An 18,554-nucleotide genomic window follows, 5' to 3' on the forward strand; every position below is an offset into this window, starting at 1 on the left:
TGTGTAAATGGTAATTCTGAATTATATTATTTTATGAAAAAATATAAATATGCAAATATGTTAAAATTATAGTTAATCCGTCTTATGTAAGGGCATATCAACGTCGGTAAATGCTAACAGATTTACTGAGGTTCCTGCTTCAGATACAATAAACTTGATTTTGTTATTTGAATTTCACCACATGTACTAGTTAGGAAATGATAAAATAAAATGGTTAATTTACAGTCAAGCACTATTCCATTATTGTTGCTACCTTTATCTGAGTATTTAGTTTGTTCTTGTTGATAAAAATCACAAAAATTCCAGCAGATTGAGATTCTGCCAGAAGTGGCTCTGAGACTTTGTCAGTGCACAATCAAATACACATTTTCCATCAAAACACCAACAACTTGCTTTTCTACCTCATTTCAGTGAAACCTGTTTGCAGCTCTCCTCTCGCCTGCAAGAGCTGGTTTTTGTTCTGCCACAAAAACAGGGCCATTTCTCTTACTTTTTTTTTACACAAAGTTTCTGTATAACTACTTGTGTTTAGACAGCATTTAACATTCTGGAATTTTGGCTTGTTTGGTTAAATGAGAAAAGTATTTTGGAACAAAATGTGCATATAAAAATGTATTGGTACTGAAAGAATGATACATGACCTGGCTACAACTATCTGTCAGGCCCAGTTGTTCAACATCAACACCATCTCAGGACTCTGCCTGAGATGGCCATGTAACCTAAGCATGTCTTTGGACTGTGGGAAGAGGCCAGAGGCACAGGGAGAACGTGCAATCTCCGCCCCACCACTTAACTCGCTGGAGCAAAATCGTTACCTCAATATTAATATTGAACTAAGTCGCCAATAAATCTTTAGTCAGAGTGTGTATGAACTCCTTAATGAACTTGAGTGCTGCAGTGCACAGCCACAGGGATCTTTTGGAGACCTTGCATAGCCAAATCCCAGGTCCTGGATTGCAGTGTCCCTACTTTACAGTGCTGTATTTAATCTGTATTTTTCAAATGGTACTTTCTTCATTTACAACATTTCACCATAAAACTACACATTTTATTGTATTTAAATCAGCAAAAATACCATTATTTTGCAGATTTTTGCCAGTATTTGAAAGAAACAATATGCATATTGAGGGCAGAAAAACAGTAAATACACTCTTTATGTAGTAAAATCACAGAAAAAAATGAATTTACATGATGAGTAAAAAAAGTCCAAAACTGTACATAATGTGCACATCCAAAAGCCTGTTTTTTTTAATATTAGTCATTCATTCTTTTCCCTCACCCAGAGAAGAAGCTTTTAACTATAAAACTTCACTTCAGAAACCAAAAGCGCAGTCTCACCTGGTTGTTATGACAACAATTCCACCTCAACTCACCTGTAAAAACGTACATTTTATTTTTAAAAAAGTACTTCAAAATAATGTAAAAGAACAGTCACAGCAGGTAAATCCGGTATGTAGCTGACGGTAGCGAGTTAGAGTTTCTCCTTCGAGGTTATTGTTGTAATTTAATGAAAAATAAACGTAAAAACTTAGAAAATGTCAGTTATAAGGCAGTAACTATGGTAACAGCCGACTGTGCCCTAAGGTGCGTGGGGTTAGAGAACAAAAAGTACTACTCAGTGTGCAGCAGATTAACTGACCCAATAGTCAGCTGCTTTATTTTATTTTTACACGCGCCACATAAACACAGCTGTTTAAGTTAGATCTTGTTTCATTCGACAGCAAACGGGATGAAACTCAGCCTGAAACTGACCCCATCTGTTGCCCTGCTGTCCGTGCTCCTGTGTTCTCCGCTGCAGTACTGATATGTGACCGCGGGGGCGCTCGACCGTGAGGAAAAGGGCGGAAGTGGCGCACGTAGCTTTGTGAACGACGGCCGACGGAGACATTTTAAATAAACACACAGCTAACTGCTAACGGCTAACAGGGCTCGCTGTGGTGCGAGCGGACTGCGCCAAAAAACACGTTCAAATTGATCCAAGTTGTCCAGAAGTAAAGTGCATTCAGAAGTGCATTGTTTGTGCATCGCGAACCAGAGAAACTGCTAATTACCGAAGATGTCGAGAAGTGCGTCGCTGGGAGAAGAAGAATATAACTAAGGCTGTGGTAAGTTGTAACTAGCACAGCCGATTCTAAATGCTAAGTTGGGTTTTGACTGAAATAGCGTTAGCTATTAGCTGTTAGCTGCTGACATTATCCTGCCTGTTACGACTCCGGCCGGATAGATACCGCTTCCATTTATAGGATCTTGCGAAGCAGCTGTCGTGCAACCTGAATATTTTTCCATGACTTCTCGGCAAGTTTGCGGAGTCTAAGGTTATGACCGAGATTAGCCTCACTACGCAGCTACAAGGTTGCGTTAGCCACAGCTAGCTACGGACACAACTAACTAAAGTCATTCATCCAGGCAGAAATAAATGACTTACAGTTTATATATAATATGGTTTAACTTCATTAAGTTATTCTCTGTTCACGCGAGGTCCAGACATATATTAAGACAATGATTGTTGCTTATCGGCGATACCGCTATTGGAGAATTCTTGCAAAAATATTGCTTGAAATTTGTTGACATTATATGTTGTTTCAGTTGTGTGACCAGTCAGTCGTTATACAACACTTTAACCCTGCAAAAAGCACACAAAATCAGTTTTGAAAACGTATTTTTGTGTAAGTTTTAAAAGAAAGCAAAAACTAACCTAAAAGAGTCACCAGTTTTTTTAATCAATATAATTGAACTGTAGATAAACGACGTGGAGGTTTTGGTAATAGTTTTAAATGACTTCTATATTTATCAATCTCTTTGAATATTTCTAAATGAAAAGTATTAGTAAAAGCCTAATATTTCACACTGATTTATTTGTTGCAATTTTAGTGATCCATAATATATTTTATAAAGCATTTAAAATGCAAAAAGACAAAGTGGCAGCACAGTTTTAAAAACAGTTCCCACTGCAATGACAGTTGAGCCTTGTTGACAAAAAGTAGATACTTTGACTCTGCTCTCGGACTTCCAGAATCTTGCACAGATGCACAAGACTGCACTGAATTACACTGCTCATTTGACTTTGTGATGAAAAGTTTTCTTCCAGCTGTTGCCAAGTATGTGCTCAAAGGGAATCCAAAGAAAACTTTTGGATTTGTTGGGTTTCTCTATATAATTTAGTAACGTCTCCACCTTACTGTGTGTTGTGAATTGGCACTGTATAAATAAAATTGAATGTTATGTATTTCTTCCAGCAGGTGAGCTCCCGTCCAGGCACATTGGTCCATGTTTGTTGGACCTTTGGGCTCTGGGCTCAATTAGCATGAAGATGGCTGATTCAGAGAAGGCAGAAGAATTTGTGGATGCTGAGTGCCCTCCAGAGTGCCTTGATGAAGCACAATCAGCCACCGCTTCTGGTCAAGGAGAGCAGGATGAACACCTGAAAACAGAGACCACCACCAGTACCAGCTCACCCCCAAGGGAAAAGGAGGCAGACAGCCCATTGCATACAGAGGGAGAGCAGAGTCTCCTCTCCATGCCTTTCCTGATGAAGGAGCTCCGCCGAGACTCCCCAGAGTCCCAGCATGCCTCTACGGGGAGTGACAAGCCTGTGTCTCGTCATATCTATGAGAGTGACTCTTCAAACCCCTGCATGCTCTCCCCTTCATCCAGTGGCCACCTGGCTGACTCAGACACACTCTCCTCAGGGGAAGAAGGGGCCGCTCCTCCTGTTGGTGAGGAAGAAGAGGGCAGCATGGAAGCTGCAAATGATCCTGGGCAGGCAGCAGCAAGGCAAGCCTCCGCCACAGCTTCAGGGGGTAGGAAGTCTCGGCGGTCACGTTCAGAGAGTGAGATGCCTCCCAATGCAATGGCTGCAAAGAAGAATCGCTGCCAGCCCACTGTGGTAGCAGCAGGAGGGCAGGAAAAACAAACCAATGGCAAGCTGGCAAAAGTGAAAGGTCACCGGAGCCAGAAACACAAGGAGCGTATACGTCTGCTGAGGCAAAAACGAGAGGCAGCAGCACGGAAGAAGTATAACCTGCTGCAGGACAGCAGTACGAGTGACAGCGAGCTCACATGCGACTCAAGCACCAGCTCATCTGAGGACGACGACGACGATACTTCAGGAGGTAGCAAGACAATCAAGACAGATATTCCAGGTAACATCCAATGTTCACAACACATGCTAATCCACAGTACTAGTACCACTTGTCCAGGGTAACAGTAGCAGCCACTTACATATTCCATTTAAAACTCTTTATTGCATTGTAATTGAATACAGGCCTACAATATATGACAGTAAAGATAAATCATCAGTCAGACACAGTGCTTAAAATGATAAAGTTGCCCACTTGACCTAAATATTGAGGCAACCCAAAACAAACTGTTAACTTGATGCAACTACACATACAAAACCTTGGTAATGTCAAATCAATGCAAGGCCTGCTTTGTTTGTGTTTGTTTTATCAGTCATTTCTCTCTCTTTGTAGTTTTTTTCTCATTCATCATCTATATTCATTCACCTTGTCTTTAGATATACATAGACTCTGTGTTTAGAGGGCTTATGCCCAATCACTTGTAGTACTATAATATATGTTTTGTTGGAACTTTGTCTCATCGTTTGCATGCTGTCGAAATCAAGTCAACATTCTTCAACTCGTGGAGTGATGAAGCAGAGTTGTGTTAATCTAACCTGCAGTGTGAGTTCTGCAATTTAACAAGTGAGCCATTTGTATCCTCAGCCTTTGCTATAAATGGACACAAATAGACTATGATCTCACTGAGCTGCAAGGCTCTGCAGCTACTGCTCAGTGTTAGCATGCTGTTTAAATAATGTGTTATACATGAGTAGTAAATCTTATTTATTGTGCCATTTCATTAGATTGCATACAAATGCAAATATTTATATAATATTATTATTTAAGGGGATTTACTGAATGTTTACATCACCCAAAGCCTACAAGGCATTTAGTATATCATGTGTTTTTGTTCATATCAAATATGCCTGCACCTTGTGAATAGTTTTTAGCTCTTGATTTCTCATACACTCCACTCAGCCTACACAGGAGGCAGTGAATCTTTTTAATATTGCACTCAGGTGGTTTTCTTCTCTATAATGGATTCTGCAGCACCTTTGAAGAGTAGGGTAGCTCTTGTGTCATCCACTAGAAAATGTTAATGCATACACTCCTCTGACTGAGGATGGCTGTATGCTGTTAGGCACTGAAAGTGTCTAATAGTAATAAACACTGGTAGGCAAACATCGATCATATTGTCTGAATACACATTGGCCTGTGTGTATTCCTTTAGTAGTTGTGGAAGTCTCTTGGGTGAGTTGAGTTTACTAGAAGTAGCTTCTAGCAAGTTGGTATTTACAGATTTGCCATTGCTGTTGGAAAATAGGTCATTTTGATTGCTTTAGGTTGATCTTTTCACTGTGGTTGGGCTTTTGGAATATGACCTTTTGGATTTGTTTTGGTTGACAGTGTTTCATTTTCATTAAATTCATAATTTAGCTTGTGGTGTCTCAAAGCATTTGTTTATTCAGTTATTGTTTCTCGGTGTGCTTCCATATTGGAACTCTCAATCAAGGTTTTTGATTAGGATCATTATAGAGGTATTTTGGCTCATACTAACAATCTCTCATATTTTATAAGGGTGAAGAGGTTTAGCTGCAGATATAGTTAGATATATCTATTGCTCTTGCTCTATAGATTTGCATTTTTTTTTTTTTTGCCTTAGATGGGTGTGTTTACCTCAAAGTCTCACCAATTAATACATATTCCAAACCACAGTCACTGAATCAATCACCCCAGACATCCAGTTTTCTTCCTGTAGGGATCTGTAGTACATGAAATGTTTTCAGCCATTTTTACATCCCGCACACAGAGTGCCACAACTGCATGATGTAGTCCATCAGCATGAAAGAGTCGAACTGCACGTAACCAAAAAAAAAAAAACAAACTGTCATTTTCTCTTTAATTCAAAAGTCCACCTCCAAAGCATGAACGTGCTACTGTATTTTCTTATGGCTTGGCCTCAATGTCTTTAAAGCTGGCTTCAGACGTGCATCGGAGAGATCCAGAGTGGGAGCCCAGATTCATGGGCTGCTGGACAGCGGTTCGTGGGACAGGAACGGCATCGGCAGTGTTCTGGAGGAGGCCATGACGCGCTTTGCTGTGATGCAGCGTCAGACTGAGGAGCGCTTCCGCGTCTGGATGGAAAAGCTTGCACACCTCGACTCGGACAACGATTCGTCCAAACGCTCAAGTGATGCCCTAGAGGGTCAGCAGCATCCCCAGGGGGCACGGCCTTCCCCTCCCAGTTCCTTCTTGCCATCGTCAGAGTCTGCAGAGACTATGGCTGCCTACATGTTGGCACGAGAGAACAACAGTCTCACCCCCACCCCCTTAAACAACAACATCCTCCCTGAAGTTGTCACTCAGAATGGAAATCTAGGTGTTCCAGACCCTGGCCTCTTGAATGTTTAGATTTCACTTCTACTTCACTTCTCGCAGTCTCATACTTTGATCTCACCAAGTGTAGAAGTAGTTGATACAGAAAGCATGGCAATGGGTATTAATAGGTAAATGATGTGAGGTCACTAAACAGACACATCATCAACAGCAGCTGGGCCTGAGCTGGTCATTTGGACTTGACTCTGCAGACCCGAGGCTCAGTGCATCTGCTGGCACTGAATCACTGTGAGATTTGACATTCAGAATAATTCAACTCACCTGTTTGATTTCTGCAGCATCTGTGACACGGACACAGAGCATATGTCAATATACTGTTGAGTCAGGGCTCTTATTGTATTGCTTACTGTATGGCTTTGTTTGTTTTTGTTTACCAGCTGTATACACACATACACGCTCAGAGTAGCTGATTATTTCATTCATACAGAGTTTGCATTACAGCACCTGGGCAGCCATCGTTACAGTGCTAGGTGGGGTGCTGCTGCATAATAGCATGTGCCTTGTCATTCTGAACTCATGCTGGGAATGATAGATAAAGCATTATAGTGCTATTTCTTTAGGAATCAGGTTTAACACTCCACATGACCCCTCTATCTCCTGAACTGTTTGCACTTTGCTTGTAAGTGGTTCAGGAAAATCTTGTGACAACCTTTATTTTGGTGGCATAGCTTTACTAACAGCAGAACATTTAAGCATAGATTTGCCTATAAATATGAACGCAATATTCTAACCCACATGATTTCTTGCATTTAAAAATCATATTACATATTTAGATTAGATGTGTTTACATTTTTAATATTGGCCTTTCTGTTACATTTGCTGCTATTGCTGCCTTTGTGCAGTAAGAAGAAACTAGTGAGGGAGGAATAAAATAACTCCCAGTGTTTATTTTTAGTAGCCTATGTATAGATGATGGACATAAGGCATGGGTTCCTTTTGTTGTGGCTGATAGCTGCAATGACAAGAGCCTCAAATCTTCTCTCACATAATATTTGTCTAGTTAATTTTTTTTATTTGCACTGGTCTGCCAGCTTGGCCTGTGTCTATATGAGGCACTGCGTGTTCGCAGCTTGACTTTAAACTGAAAACCCAGGCATCAAACTAACACATACACAGCAGTGATACAGCTGCAGTATGGTGCATGGCAATGTTTACTGATTTTCTAAAAAAACAAACGGACTGATCTGGGTGATCAAGTGGCCTTTTCTGGTTCAGATCCTGTGGTCTTTGAGGGGGGAAACACACCTCCTCAATCCTCTTCTCAAGCTACTTTCACTGATATCTATGACCATTAGTGTCACAGTCATAACACTGCTAACACTATCAGACATCACAGACAGCGATGAGGGAATCTTTGGCCTAATCATATTTATAGGTAGGATGTTAAAGTGTTTTCTGTATGTGTATATGTAGCCCTATGAAGGCCAGTTTTACAGAACATGAAGCTGAACGCATTGTTTCCCCACCTGTTTGCATGTGATTATATTAGTATATAGAATGTGCAAGGCCAAATTAGTTTTCATCAGCAGCATGTGTGCAAGGTATAGCTTTGCTTATGCTGATGAAGTGGTGACTGACAGGACATTTGAGCTATTTAGTTGTTTTCTCCTGGCCTAATGATTTTATTTCAAATTGTGTGAATATTTGTTGTTTTTGTTTCATGGTGCATAAATCCTTTGCCATTTGGATTTAAAAGGATCCAACATCCCATCATTTGTCAAAACTGAAATTACCTTTAAATCAACTGTTGTGTCAACACAGTAAAGAGAGCCTTGTGCATACAATCAAACTGTGCATTACAAATAACACTAAGGACAGTCGATTGTTTACCAAAGAGACTATCCTGGTTTACATTAGTCCTTTTTCTATCTTTAATACATGGCCTTTACATTGGCAAGTGCTCGGTTTCTCTGGTAACCCTGGTACCTGCCTATTTCAGCCCAATCAGCTATTCATAGGCAGTGTTCTCTCACAGTACATGCAGTCCAGACGAACCCCCTCACACACCCACAGTTATGTCTGGATAGCATTGTGTCTCTCTCTCCCAGGGACTCCTTTTACAGGGTAGAACAAAGATACGTGTTCCCGCTCTTCCACAGTTACTCTTCTGTTGTTTGGCTTTTTATTGTCCCACTACATTTCATTCACTGAGTAACATTATTTGAAAATGTTTTGTAATGACTGTATTGTAGTGTAGTTTTTATGTGAATGGCTGTTATTTTAAAAGCAATAAATGGAAAGAAAACAACCTGCTCATCGAAAAAGGTTTATTAATACACTGCAAACCCAACCACCACTATAATATAAAGACCTCATTACTTTAGCTTTAAGAACTGATGATAGCCTCATTCACAGTTGTTCATGTTTTACAGCAGTGCCATCAAACTGATTACACCAAATGTTTTATTTTACAATCAATGCAAGCCTTTGGGATAATGGGGTATGTTTCCCTGTGTATATTGTAGATGCTGCTACTAGCAGGACTGTGGATGCAGTGTCCAGTCTCTGTTCCAAACAGAGTCCCACTATTCTCAGGCATGATTTGAATAATGAAGTGTTTTCTTTGTTTTCTGCAGACGGGCCTCCAGTAGTGGGTCACTTTGATATTTCAGACACTGATTCTAACCAGGAGAGTATGAGTGTGGAGACAGTCCGGCCTACGGTGATAAAGCATGAGCTAAAAACACACAGAGACCAGGATATGGCACCTCACTCTGGGTGTATAAGAGCTCTGAGCTCAATCTCAGGTCAGTTACAAACCCGGTATATCCAAACTGATAATTTCCACTCCTCTCAGTGAAGGCAAGACATTTAAAGACATGGGTGTCATCAATAAGCAACGTGCTATGTGGGGGAACGGTCTTTTTAATCTCAGCAAGACACCTTTGAAGTACTCTTCAGCCCACACACCACTGGCTTACATTTGGTGCTATTGAAAGACAAAAGAAATGAGCCTTTTTCTGACCAACTAGCCGGCATTGTCAAAACGTGAATTTAAAGTCCACCATCTAATGTGTCACTCCATGCTCAGTTGTTCAAACACAAGTGTCATCATTGTTTTGTTTTTGTCTGTGTCAAAGCAGCTGCAGTCTTCATGTGTCAGCAAGGCCTGAAACTCTCTACTGCTGCCGTCCTCCTCACAATGCGTGACTGTGTTCCTTTTATTTGTTTCAGGCCACGTGGAGGCAGAGCTGTCGCACAAGGAGAGTTCTCAGCACAAGGGCCAGATTAACATTGCTTCCTCTGACAGTGAGGTGGAAATAGTGGGAGTGCAAGAGAAAGCACGGTAAAGACTTTCAGTGGGGGAAACTCTGTCAAATGTCAGTTTTGTTGCCCCTCTGCCTGAGTTCAACTTTTTCAAATTTTTCTTTTCAAATCCAGATGCGCCCATCCATGCGGAGGGGTGATAAAGAGTTTGTCGTCCTGGAAGGAAAGCTCAGTGGAGCAGTTAAACAGCACAAATCAATCACAGCTCTGGACTACTGTTTCCCCTCAGCCCAACTGGGTGTCCCCTCCTGAAGTGGTGGACCTCACGCTGGACGAGGACCCCGGACACAGATACCTACTTTAAACGACTTGTTACACTGAAGACTCGTCATTTCTCCCTCTCACTCCTCCTCATCCATCTCACCTCCCCTTCCGTGTTAAAGCTGAAATTCTCTCTAGAGTCGCGGCCTCGCCTGTAACCGCTTGTGGACTCTTCTTGCCCCAGAGCACTCTTTGTTTTTAACTCACCGTTGAACAATCATGTATCAAAGCCATTCTACTGATGTGATTCCCCGATCTTGGCTCATCAGCTGTGGATTTAGTCGTAATAAAATGGCACAACACTTTTAATGCAGGTGGAAATGTACATGAGTGATTTATCTGATAATGCTAGCAATATCTTCCCTTCATTTAATACCTCAGTTTCTCCCTCAGTAACAGGATGTAGGTAGTCATTTTGTGTTGTGTGCTTGCAAGCTGCATAGTGAAACCTTCAAGTTGCTGCTTTAGAGCAGGTCAATATCACAACATTGCCGTTGGCTTGCTTCACTACAGACTTTGAGTGGGAAATTTTGAGACTGGATTCGGCTTTTTTTATCTGCTGTCACCTGCGGTCAAGACAAAATGGCCGCTGGTGAACTTTCTATTGTACAGTAAACTGTAGCCAGATGGCAAAGTTTACTTTGCACCTGTCTAGCGTGATTTTAATTTTCTAAGGTCTCACCACTGGATTCACACTCAGATCAATCTGCATTTATAGTTTGCTTTACTATACAATGTCCTGCATAGCCTCTGATGCTGTCAGATTGTTTTGGTTTATCCTGAAGGAATCATTGGACATTTTGGGAAACTTTTGCCGAGAGTTAAAAGAGAAGATTGACACCTATCTGTTAGAAATACCTGAAGTTAGCTCAGGTTAAGATCAGATTCAGGGAAATGACTAGCCTGACTCTTACTAGCTCCTCTAAAGCTCACTACTTAATATGCCATATCTTGTTTTTGAATCTGCACATCAATTACATCCTCTGATTGGGTGAGGGGGGTTATGTGTCTATTTCTTCACCAGGCACAATAACTTCCTGGAGTCGCGTTTTGTGAAATAGTTGAACAGATACAGGCTCAGTGAGTCTTCCTGACTCCAGTCTTTGTGCTAAGCTGAGCTAACTGGCTGCTGTCTGTAGCTTCATATTCAACAGATCGACACCGGAGTAGTATCAGCCTTCTCATCTGCTGTTAGTGCTTCAGAGGAATGCAAATAATCATAGTTCCCAAAATGTCTTTTGATTTGAGTTGTCTGTTACTGCTATATCACAAACAGTTTTTCCTTTTTATGAAAATGAACAGAAAACCACTGTTTAGACTCTGAGGGAAAAACTAAAATGCACTACAAAATACAGTTGATTTCCATCACTGCAGCACACTGCGTGGCACTGGTGGTCTATTGACAATAGAAATGAGTTAGCTTTTTGTGTTACGATTTATCAGAAGCCAAGTTTTTGAGTCTGAGAGTGTCCAAGGTGACGTCGTTCTCAGTGAATGTATGACCTTGCAGTGCTGACTGGGTGTACTTGTCGTTCGCATGCTTCTCCTGAATAGATGCAAACTCCTTTAAACCTCTGGGGACCCCTTTATAATAACTGAGGATGTGCATCTTCCATTGAAATACTGCAAAGCAAGATGGCCTGAATGCCTTGAAATGTGCACTATTTTCTTTTCGAATGGTATAAAGCTTATTCTTTTACCTTACAAAGCAGCCGATTTTGCTATCTCAACAATAAATATTTTAATAATAGATGTGAATTTAGCACACATAAAAAGAGTAAAAGTGGTGTTGAGTTTGTGCCCATGTGTGGCGCGTTTCTAGACATTTACTGTATGAACTGTTTTTACCCTGATCCTCAGGGCTTGCTCGCTCTCTTTCCCTGCAGTCTTATTTTGTCCTCATGCAGTACTGCAGCCACGCTGGCAAATTTTTTATCTACAATCCAAATGTCACCCAATATTTTGACACTTAGATTTGTTCTATTGCATATTGAATAACATTTACTTTCCTAAGTGATGCTTGAGAAACATAGAGTTATTATTTTAATTTCTGCAGGTCACAGAAAGGGAAAATCCTAAATATAAATAACTAAACCAAAGTCTAAATGGAATTTATGTTCTGAGTTTCTTTTATTTCCCTTTTTATTCTTAGAAAGTCTAAATCTTTTAATTTGGAAGTCAGCGCATTTGTTGTGAAGATGTGACATGAATTTTATTTCGAATTCAAGATATTGTTTGGTATGTTTTTGTTTTTCCTTTGGCCAGTCCTTTCTACTATATGCAGCTACCACTGTAATACTTCTTGATCCGACCACTTCTGCTTGCAAAATCCACTTTTTGCTATTGTTCCGTGGGATTGATATGAACTGTTAGTAAGACATTGCTCATGTCTTTAGTGATAGAGGTGTGCTAGAAAACAGGGCAGTGATGCTCGACTTTGGTTGCACATAGCATGTTCGGTGGCATCTTTAAACCTCAAGTCAGATATTATCCTCATTACCAGTAATTCAGCCTTGCTCTTCTGTTATTTTTATTCTATTTTACTGTCAGTATTTTAAATTAACAAAAAAAAAAACTGTTTATTTTGTTGCTTCTGAAAGTCCCTGACTTCCTTGAAATTGTCTGTAGAACAAAAAGAAACTATTTTAAAACTAAATAAATAGAGCGTTATTTAATGATCTCTTGTACAGTAATTTGTGTTTTGTACTCCCAGAAAACTGACAAAAGTGATTCATTTTACATGCATGGTGTGTAGTTTGTGCTCATGTGCTGTGACTGCTGGGATGTCAGAAGGCGAGTGTTAAGCACAAGGAAAGTTGGAGAGTTGAGGATTATTCTTTGTAGTTTCATTTAAATTCAGTGAATGAATGTCTACTTGGAAAATTGCCAGTTCTGCCAGTTAGAAGTAGTTTAATGGAGATGAACTGAGCTGACAGTGACAGTCGTTATGTTTTTACATATTTTTTAAACAGTGTTACTTAAATTCCACTTTACAAAGCTGCATATTTAAATGGAATGATAATGACACTGATAAATGAATCTGAATCCAAAACTCTTGCTTGTGAGGAAGAGTTTTGCACTTGTACTTTCTTTCTTTGATGAGTGACAATAACTGCCACTAGAGGTACAATTCTTCATGGCATGTCTTATTGTTTTCTTTCACACCGTCGACAAACAGTCTAGACAACTGCCTCACCGTGAACAATACGACTTCACCCTCACCCACCAAACTGGCATGCAGGGTTAGAGGTCACACTGTGACACCTGCCGCTAGGGGGACATATGGAGTTCACATGAAGAGGACAATGAGGGAGTGGAGCAATGCAGTCTGCAGGGCCCTTTTTTTCCTTAAACCAAAGCCCTTTAACCAGCTCTTTTCACCCTCGGGGCAGAAGATCAGCTGTATGCAAATTTTTTATTTTTTTTTTTAACAGGGCAGCGGTGGCCTCACAGAGCATGAATGTGCTGGCTCACTCTCAAAGACAGACATGAGAGTCTCTTCATCTTGCAGATGTCTTTTCAGTCTGAATGATGCCACTTTCTGTAGATTCTGTGTTGCACGTGTGCTCCTCGGAGGTATCTCCAGGTTTATTCAAAATGGCAGCTCATTTGTTGTTGACTGCTCCATCCACCACCAGAGGGCTTTGCAGAGAGGAATGCATGGAGCTACTTCTAATTAGGAGCATTTTATGTCAGGACATTAAATTTTAGTGCCAGTCTCTGTTAAAGAGAACTCAAAATCTCAGTTTCCTTCTGTGAAAATGGTAAAATATTTAAAGCCGAAAGAACAGGCTGATTAAAAAGAATCAACAGCTATTTTGAAAAAATTAATAATTAGTTCATTGTTTTTACAGAGAAAATTGTGAAAAGGGCAAAATTTAGCTGTTCAGGCTTCAATGACACAAATTTTTAGCTGCAGCCTCGAAAAGATAACTTGTATGTTGCATTGAAATGAAAGGCTAAATGACTGTGAAGACAAACACTACAGTGGTACGGTTGTGTTGTAAATAATATGTAGTACAAAGTGGTAGTGTGAGGAGATCAAATACGTGTTTTTGTGAGGAAAGGCAGCTGACTGCAGCAGTTTGACCTGCAGTGACAGTAAAGCAGCGTGAAAGGCTCTTTGTGTTTCACTGCAGGCTTAGAGCATTAGATGGTGGGAACTGGAAGACAAGGACATATGGGACGAAGAGTTTTGTGGCCCCCTCAGCCTCTCCATGCCCATCTGTTCCTTCATCCTCTGGGCTTAGCACTGAAGGCGAAGAGGTTTTCAGGACATGGGCAGTTTTCAGGATTTTTGCTGCAAAGAAAAGGGATGCAACATATGTTTAGGAAGAGTCAAAGGAATTATGATGAGAATTAAGTATTACCTAATGATGTGTAACAGATTATTCAGCTACATTTACCTGATGGGGGTGTCTGAGGACTTACTGGGTCCCAAAGTGACAAAGATAAGCAAAAGATAAGCAAACATTGTAATTTCATTTAATCAAATGTGTTATCTTTCCCTTAAAAATCAAAGATTCCTATTGCAAACTGGCTCTAGTCAATGGAAGACGTTTTCTATGCATTAACTGTGATTTTATAAGTTCTGTTTCTATGTTTCTTTACTTATTTGGGAATCAATTTTATACATTATCTGTTTATACATAACTGTTGGGTCATACTGTTGCATATGTGGATAAAAAACAAGTTGTATTTACTTTTTGTGGCTCCAAAGTAGCACATCGGATACCAAGAAGTAACTATTTTGAAATATTCTCTCAATTTTAGGACAACTGGAATAAAAACATTTCACTTGTTTTGATTCTGTTACCAAAAACTCTTTGTGCCTAAACATTTAGACCCTCATCTGTCCATCAGTTGTCCTCCGACTCACAGTTTACAGCGACACACAGCTCAGATCAAGTGGAAGTTTGACGCATGGCACTGCTGTGAGGAGGAGAAAAAGTTCATGTTCAGATGTCATTTTCACAGCTGCCCAGTGACTCGCACTATTTGGACAGTAAATGGTCGGATGTGGGTACTAATTCAGCCATAAATCAACCTGTCAACACTTACTTTTCTCCAGCAGTGACTTGTGATAAGTGGAATCACGTCCTGCAGGCTCTGGTCAGACTACACGACAAACTGAACTGTCAGCGGTGGCAAGACTAAACTTCTTTCATGCTTTTACTGAAATAGACCCGACCAAATTGGACTATAATGAAATAACATCAGTGCAGTCACTAGGTGAGACATTCAGATTGTTTGCCCCAGCTGTTTTATCTTTTTATTTGTGCATACAGGTGCAAATGTTGCGCTGTTGTGATTTAGGGCCCTTTTTTTTAACTTCATGTTGCATCTATCTATCTGTATATACAGCTGAAATATGATTCTACTGCACTTGTGTCCAGCAGCTGTGCTTGCACACATGTTGCCATGCCCTCCATCAGGTGTCAGGATTTTATTTTCATATTGTTGCTGGTGCCTGGACTGTGATTTTGGTAGCAGTTGGAAACTTTTGCAGAAGCACTCTACCTAAGGGTTGTCCCGCTACTGGGAGTGCTCCTTAGAATCTGACCATCTGTCTCAACTGATGTCTAGCTTAGACTGCTGGTCTAACTGTAACTGATTTTTTTGCTAAAATGTTGAGCATCGTGGGTAATGTAGGCACCAGATTTTGACAAGAAGTAAGAATGTGAAATAAAAAAGACATCTCTGTGTCTACTGCATCGATTTTTGATTCATTTTCTAGCTGTCTGTCGTGAGTCCAACAGTGTTACAGAAGAGTAATGCTAAATCTACTAAGCAGAATAATTTCTTTCAGATTGTTAAATATATTAAAACATTGGATTTTTGCTATTGATTGTTATTGCACCCATGGTCCGTCTAAACACACGATTTTATTTTGTTCAATTACAACTCAGCAGGACTGTATGGATTTGCACAGCCTGAAGTTTATTGACAACTTTAAGCTTGTCCTGTACGTTTAAATGCTGTTATGTGTTTTAATCTATAGAATCTGGTGACCTCATGTAAACCCCCTGCATAGTTGTGTGACGCTCCAACCTGAGCAGGTCTAATCAGCTGCAGTAACTGGAAACATATGTGTGGATGATCAGGGCCTTCAATCTTGAACACATATTGTATGTAAAATCAGAATAAGTGGTTAATGTTTAACTGATAAATACATGTAGTGGACCAAACATGTCTCTTACTTTTGAAACAGTCATTTAACAAATGTTGCAAAATTACAGTGCTGGAGAGCGTCTGGTCGATCAAACATTATAATCTCAGTCCTATTGTCATTAGGATGATAAAAGTTTAAACCCATACAAGTTTTAATATTTTGCAGTCCAGCAGGGGCTGCTCTGAGTCTTTTCTCTTGATTTTTACGGGCAGGTTGATTTGCAGATCCTTTGCAAAACGATAAAAAGGAATCTGTAAAATATGGACCCCGAGGGCAGCACATGATGGGCCCAAAATGGAGCCTTGGGGGACCCCACAATCAAGAGGAGCTGCAGTTGAAGCATGTTCTTCCAAGAGAACCAAGAAGCTTCTGTCAGAAAAGAATCAAACCATGTGAGGACAAAACCTTTGATACCACACACTCTTCAAGTAGTGATGTAAGGATACTACGACCCACAGTGTCAAAGACAGCAGTCAGGCCTAAAGAACCAGAATGGCTGAGTTTCCTGAAACAAGAATTAAAAGATGATCATTAAAAAGTTTTAAAGAGTTGTTTCTGCACTGTGACATGGTTTAATCCAGACGGAAACTTTTCATAAATGCCATATTTCTCTTTAAAAGTCTGAGTAAGGGCTACTTCTCGAGATATTTGGACGGACAAGCTACCTTAGACATCTGCTTAAAGTTAGAGAGGCCAGAATGACCCATAAAAATGTAGTGGAGTCGAGGTAGAAAGTTTCATGAAAGGATAAGAGTGTAGTAAAGTAACAATAGCTCAAATACTAGATTCATCCCCTGCTGAATTAATGTGGCAGATTACTATGAAACATTTGATTTGATTTAATTTCTTTTCTAAATAGACATTAACAGTATAATAAATTTCCTCAGCCAAATGTTGTTTTCAGTTTGCTCATGGCTCTCTGGGTTCACTGGTTTCCTGTGTCCCAAGTGTACATACTGCCCGGAAAAAACATGTAAATACATTTACTTTCAAGTAATAATTAAAGGAATAGTTTGACCTTTTGAGAAATATGCTTATTTGCTTTGCAAAGGCGCTGCACAAAGATAACAGCATCATCCCACTTGCACCTCTGAAGTTCATTAATTATATTATAACTTGTTAGTTCGATCAATTAATGAAAAAATTAACACATTTAAAAGTGATAAACAAAACATTTCTTGGTTGGAACTTGTGACTAATTTTTTCTTGGCTGTCTTTACCTTTAGGTTTTTGTAGATCAAACAAACAAGATGCAGTTGATTAGTGAGCTTTGGAGCAGCAGATCAACAGATTTTGTAATCACAGTAAGGCTTTCTGTTTACTCTGTTTCCAGCCTTTGTGGCAAACTAAGCTAACCAGCTGCAGGTTGTAACCAAGTGACTGGTATCAATACTCTCCTCTATTTATCAGTATATTCTCCAACATGTTGAATTTTTTGCTTTCAATAAATATTTGGATGCACATATGCGCAAGAGATTTTGTGATTATACAGAAAATCCTCAGATTTTTTTTCCTTGAACATATTACAAACTTCACAATATGTGAATTAGATCTCAACTCAGTGAAATTAATTAAAATTATCAGCAAATGTTAAACATATCACAAACCATTAACTAACAGCCAAATCCTCTATATTACTGTTATACTGATCTACCCTGCCAGATGGAGCTTGAAACTGTGTAAATCATATGAATGGACTGTTTGTGAAAAGACACAATATTACTAGTTCTATTTTATCACATTGCACATTTGTATTTTGTCATTTTCTATTTTTATGTATTTTGTACTCTCAAAACATTGTAATTTTTTGTCAATACTATCAATTTGCCCCTTATTGTGTCTACTAATGTGTGAGCTACTGGTATCTATCTATCTATCTATCTATCTATCTATCTATCTATCTATCTATCTATCTATCTATCTATCTATCTATCTATCTATCTATCTATCTATCTATCTATCTATCTATCTTCTACAATACTGAGGTGTTTTAATATACACTTTGCACCATCCATCATCCAGACCCTGCTGTCTACTTTCAGAAAACGAGAAAAGCCCTAATACCTTAGTAATTGGCCTGAAGTCAGAGAAAATAGAAAGCTCCAGAAATATCTCAGATAAATGTAGTGGAGAAAAAGAAACTTTTGTGAAAAGATAACAGTCAAGTACTCAGAGTTCAGATTTGTGGTAGAGTGCTTTGTTAGATTCCATCTCCGTTGCATTAATTTTGCAGATTAACGTATACTATTTATTTATCATTTAATTTTCTTCTTATGGAAACAGTACTACTAGTTTATTTGAGGGTCCCTGACATGAAAACAGGGCCACCAAGATTCCAGTGATCCACGCTGGAGACTCCAGTCATGGAGGGGCGAGCTGCCCACAACACAGACGTC

At 39.7% G+C, this 18,554-nt stretch overlaps 1 protein-coding gene across 4 annotated transcripts; it reads left to right on the forward strand.

The window, feature by feature from the left end:
- The first annotated feature begins 1,863 nt into the window (after window positions 1-1,863).
- ark2n (arkadia (rnf111) N-terminal like PKA signaling regulator 2n) lies at window positions 1,864-12,664 on the forward strand. 4 transcript variants are annotated; one of them, XM_023272160.3, is made up of 5 exons: window positions 1,864-2,105; window positions 3,240-4,142; window positions 9,035-9,205; window positions 9,633-9,744; window positions 9,840-12,664. In XM_023272160.3, the coding sequence occupies exons 2-5, from the start codon at window positions 3,305-3,307 to the stop codon at window positions 10,027-10,029; spliced, it is 1,311 nt and encodes a 436-aa protein (XP_023127928.1). In that variant the 5' UTR covers window positions 1,864-2,105; window positions 3,240-3,304; the 3' UTR covers window positions 10,030-12,664. The 4 variants fall into 4 exon arrangements, with proteins under 4 accessions (XP_023127928.1, XP_023127927.1, XP_023127930.1 ...); XM_023272159.3 differs by having other exon boundaries at window positions 1,866-2,105; window positions 3,237-4,142; XM_023272162.3 differs by lacking the exon at window positions 9,035-9,205 and having other exon boundaries at window positions 1,870-2,105; window positions 3,237-4,142.
- Window positions 12,665-18,554: the final 5,890 nt, after the last annotated feature.

The sequence above is a fragment of the Amphiprion ocellaris genome, chromosome 17 (assembly GCF_022539595.1).
Source record: "Amphiprion ocellaris isolate individual 3 ecotype Okinawa chromosome 17, ASM2253959v1, whole genome shotgun sequence".
Classification (NCBI taxonomy): Eukaryota; Metazoa; Chordata; class Actinopteri; family Pomacentridae; genus Amphiprion; species Amphiprion ocellaris.

Excerpts from the sequence above, each read along its gene's own strand:
- ark2n (XM_023272160.3), top strand. The coding sequence starts at position 3,305 with ATGAAGATGGCTGATTCAGAGAAGGCAGAAGAATTTGTGGATGCTGAG. Across the intron at positions 4,143-9,034 it reads AATCAAGACAGATATTCCAG|ACGGGCCTCCAGTAGTGGGT; the intron begins GTAACATCCAAT and ends TGTTTTCTGCAG. Across the intron at positions 9,745-9,839 it reads GGAGTGCAAGAGAAAGCACG|ATGCGCCCATCCATGCGGAG; the intron begins GTAAAGACTTTC and ends TTTCAAATCCAG.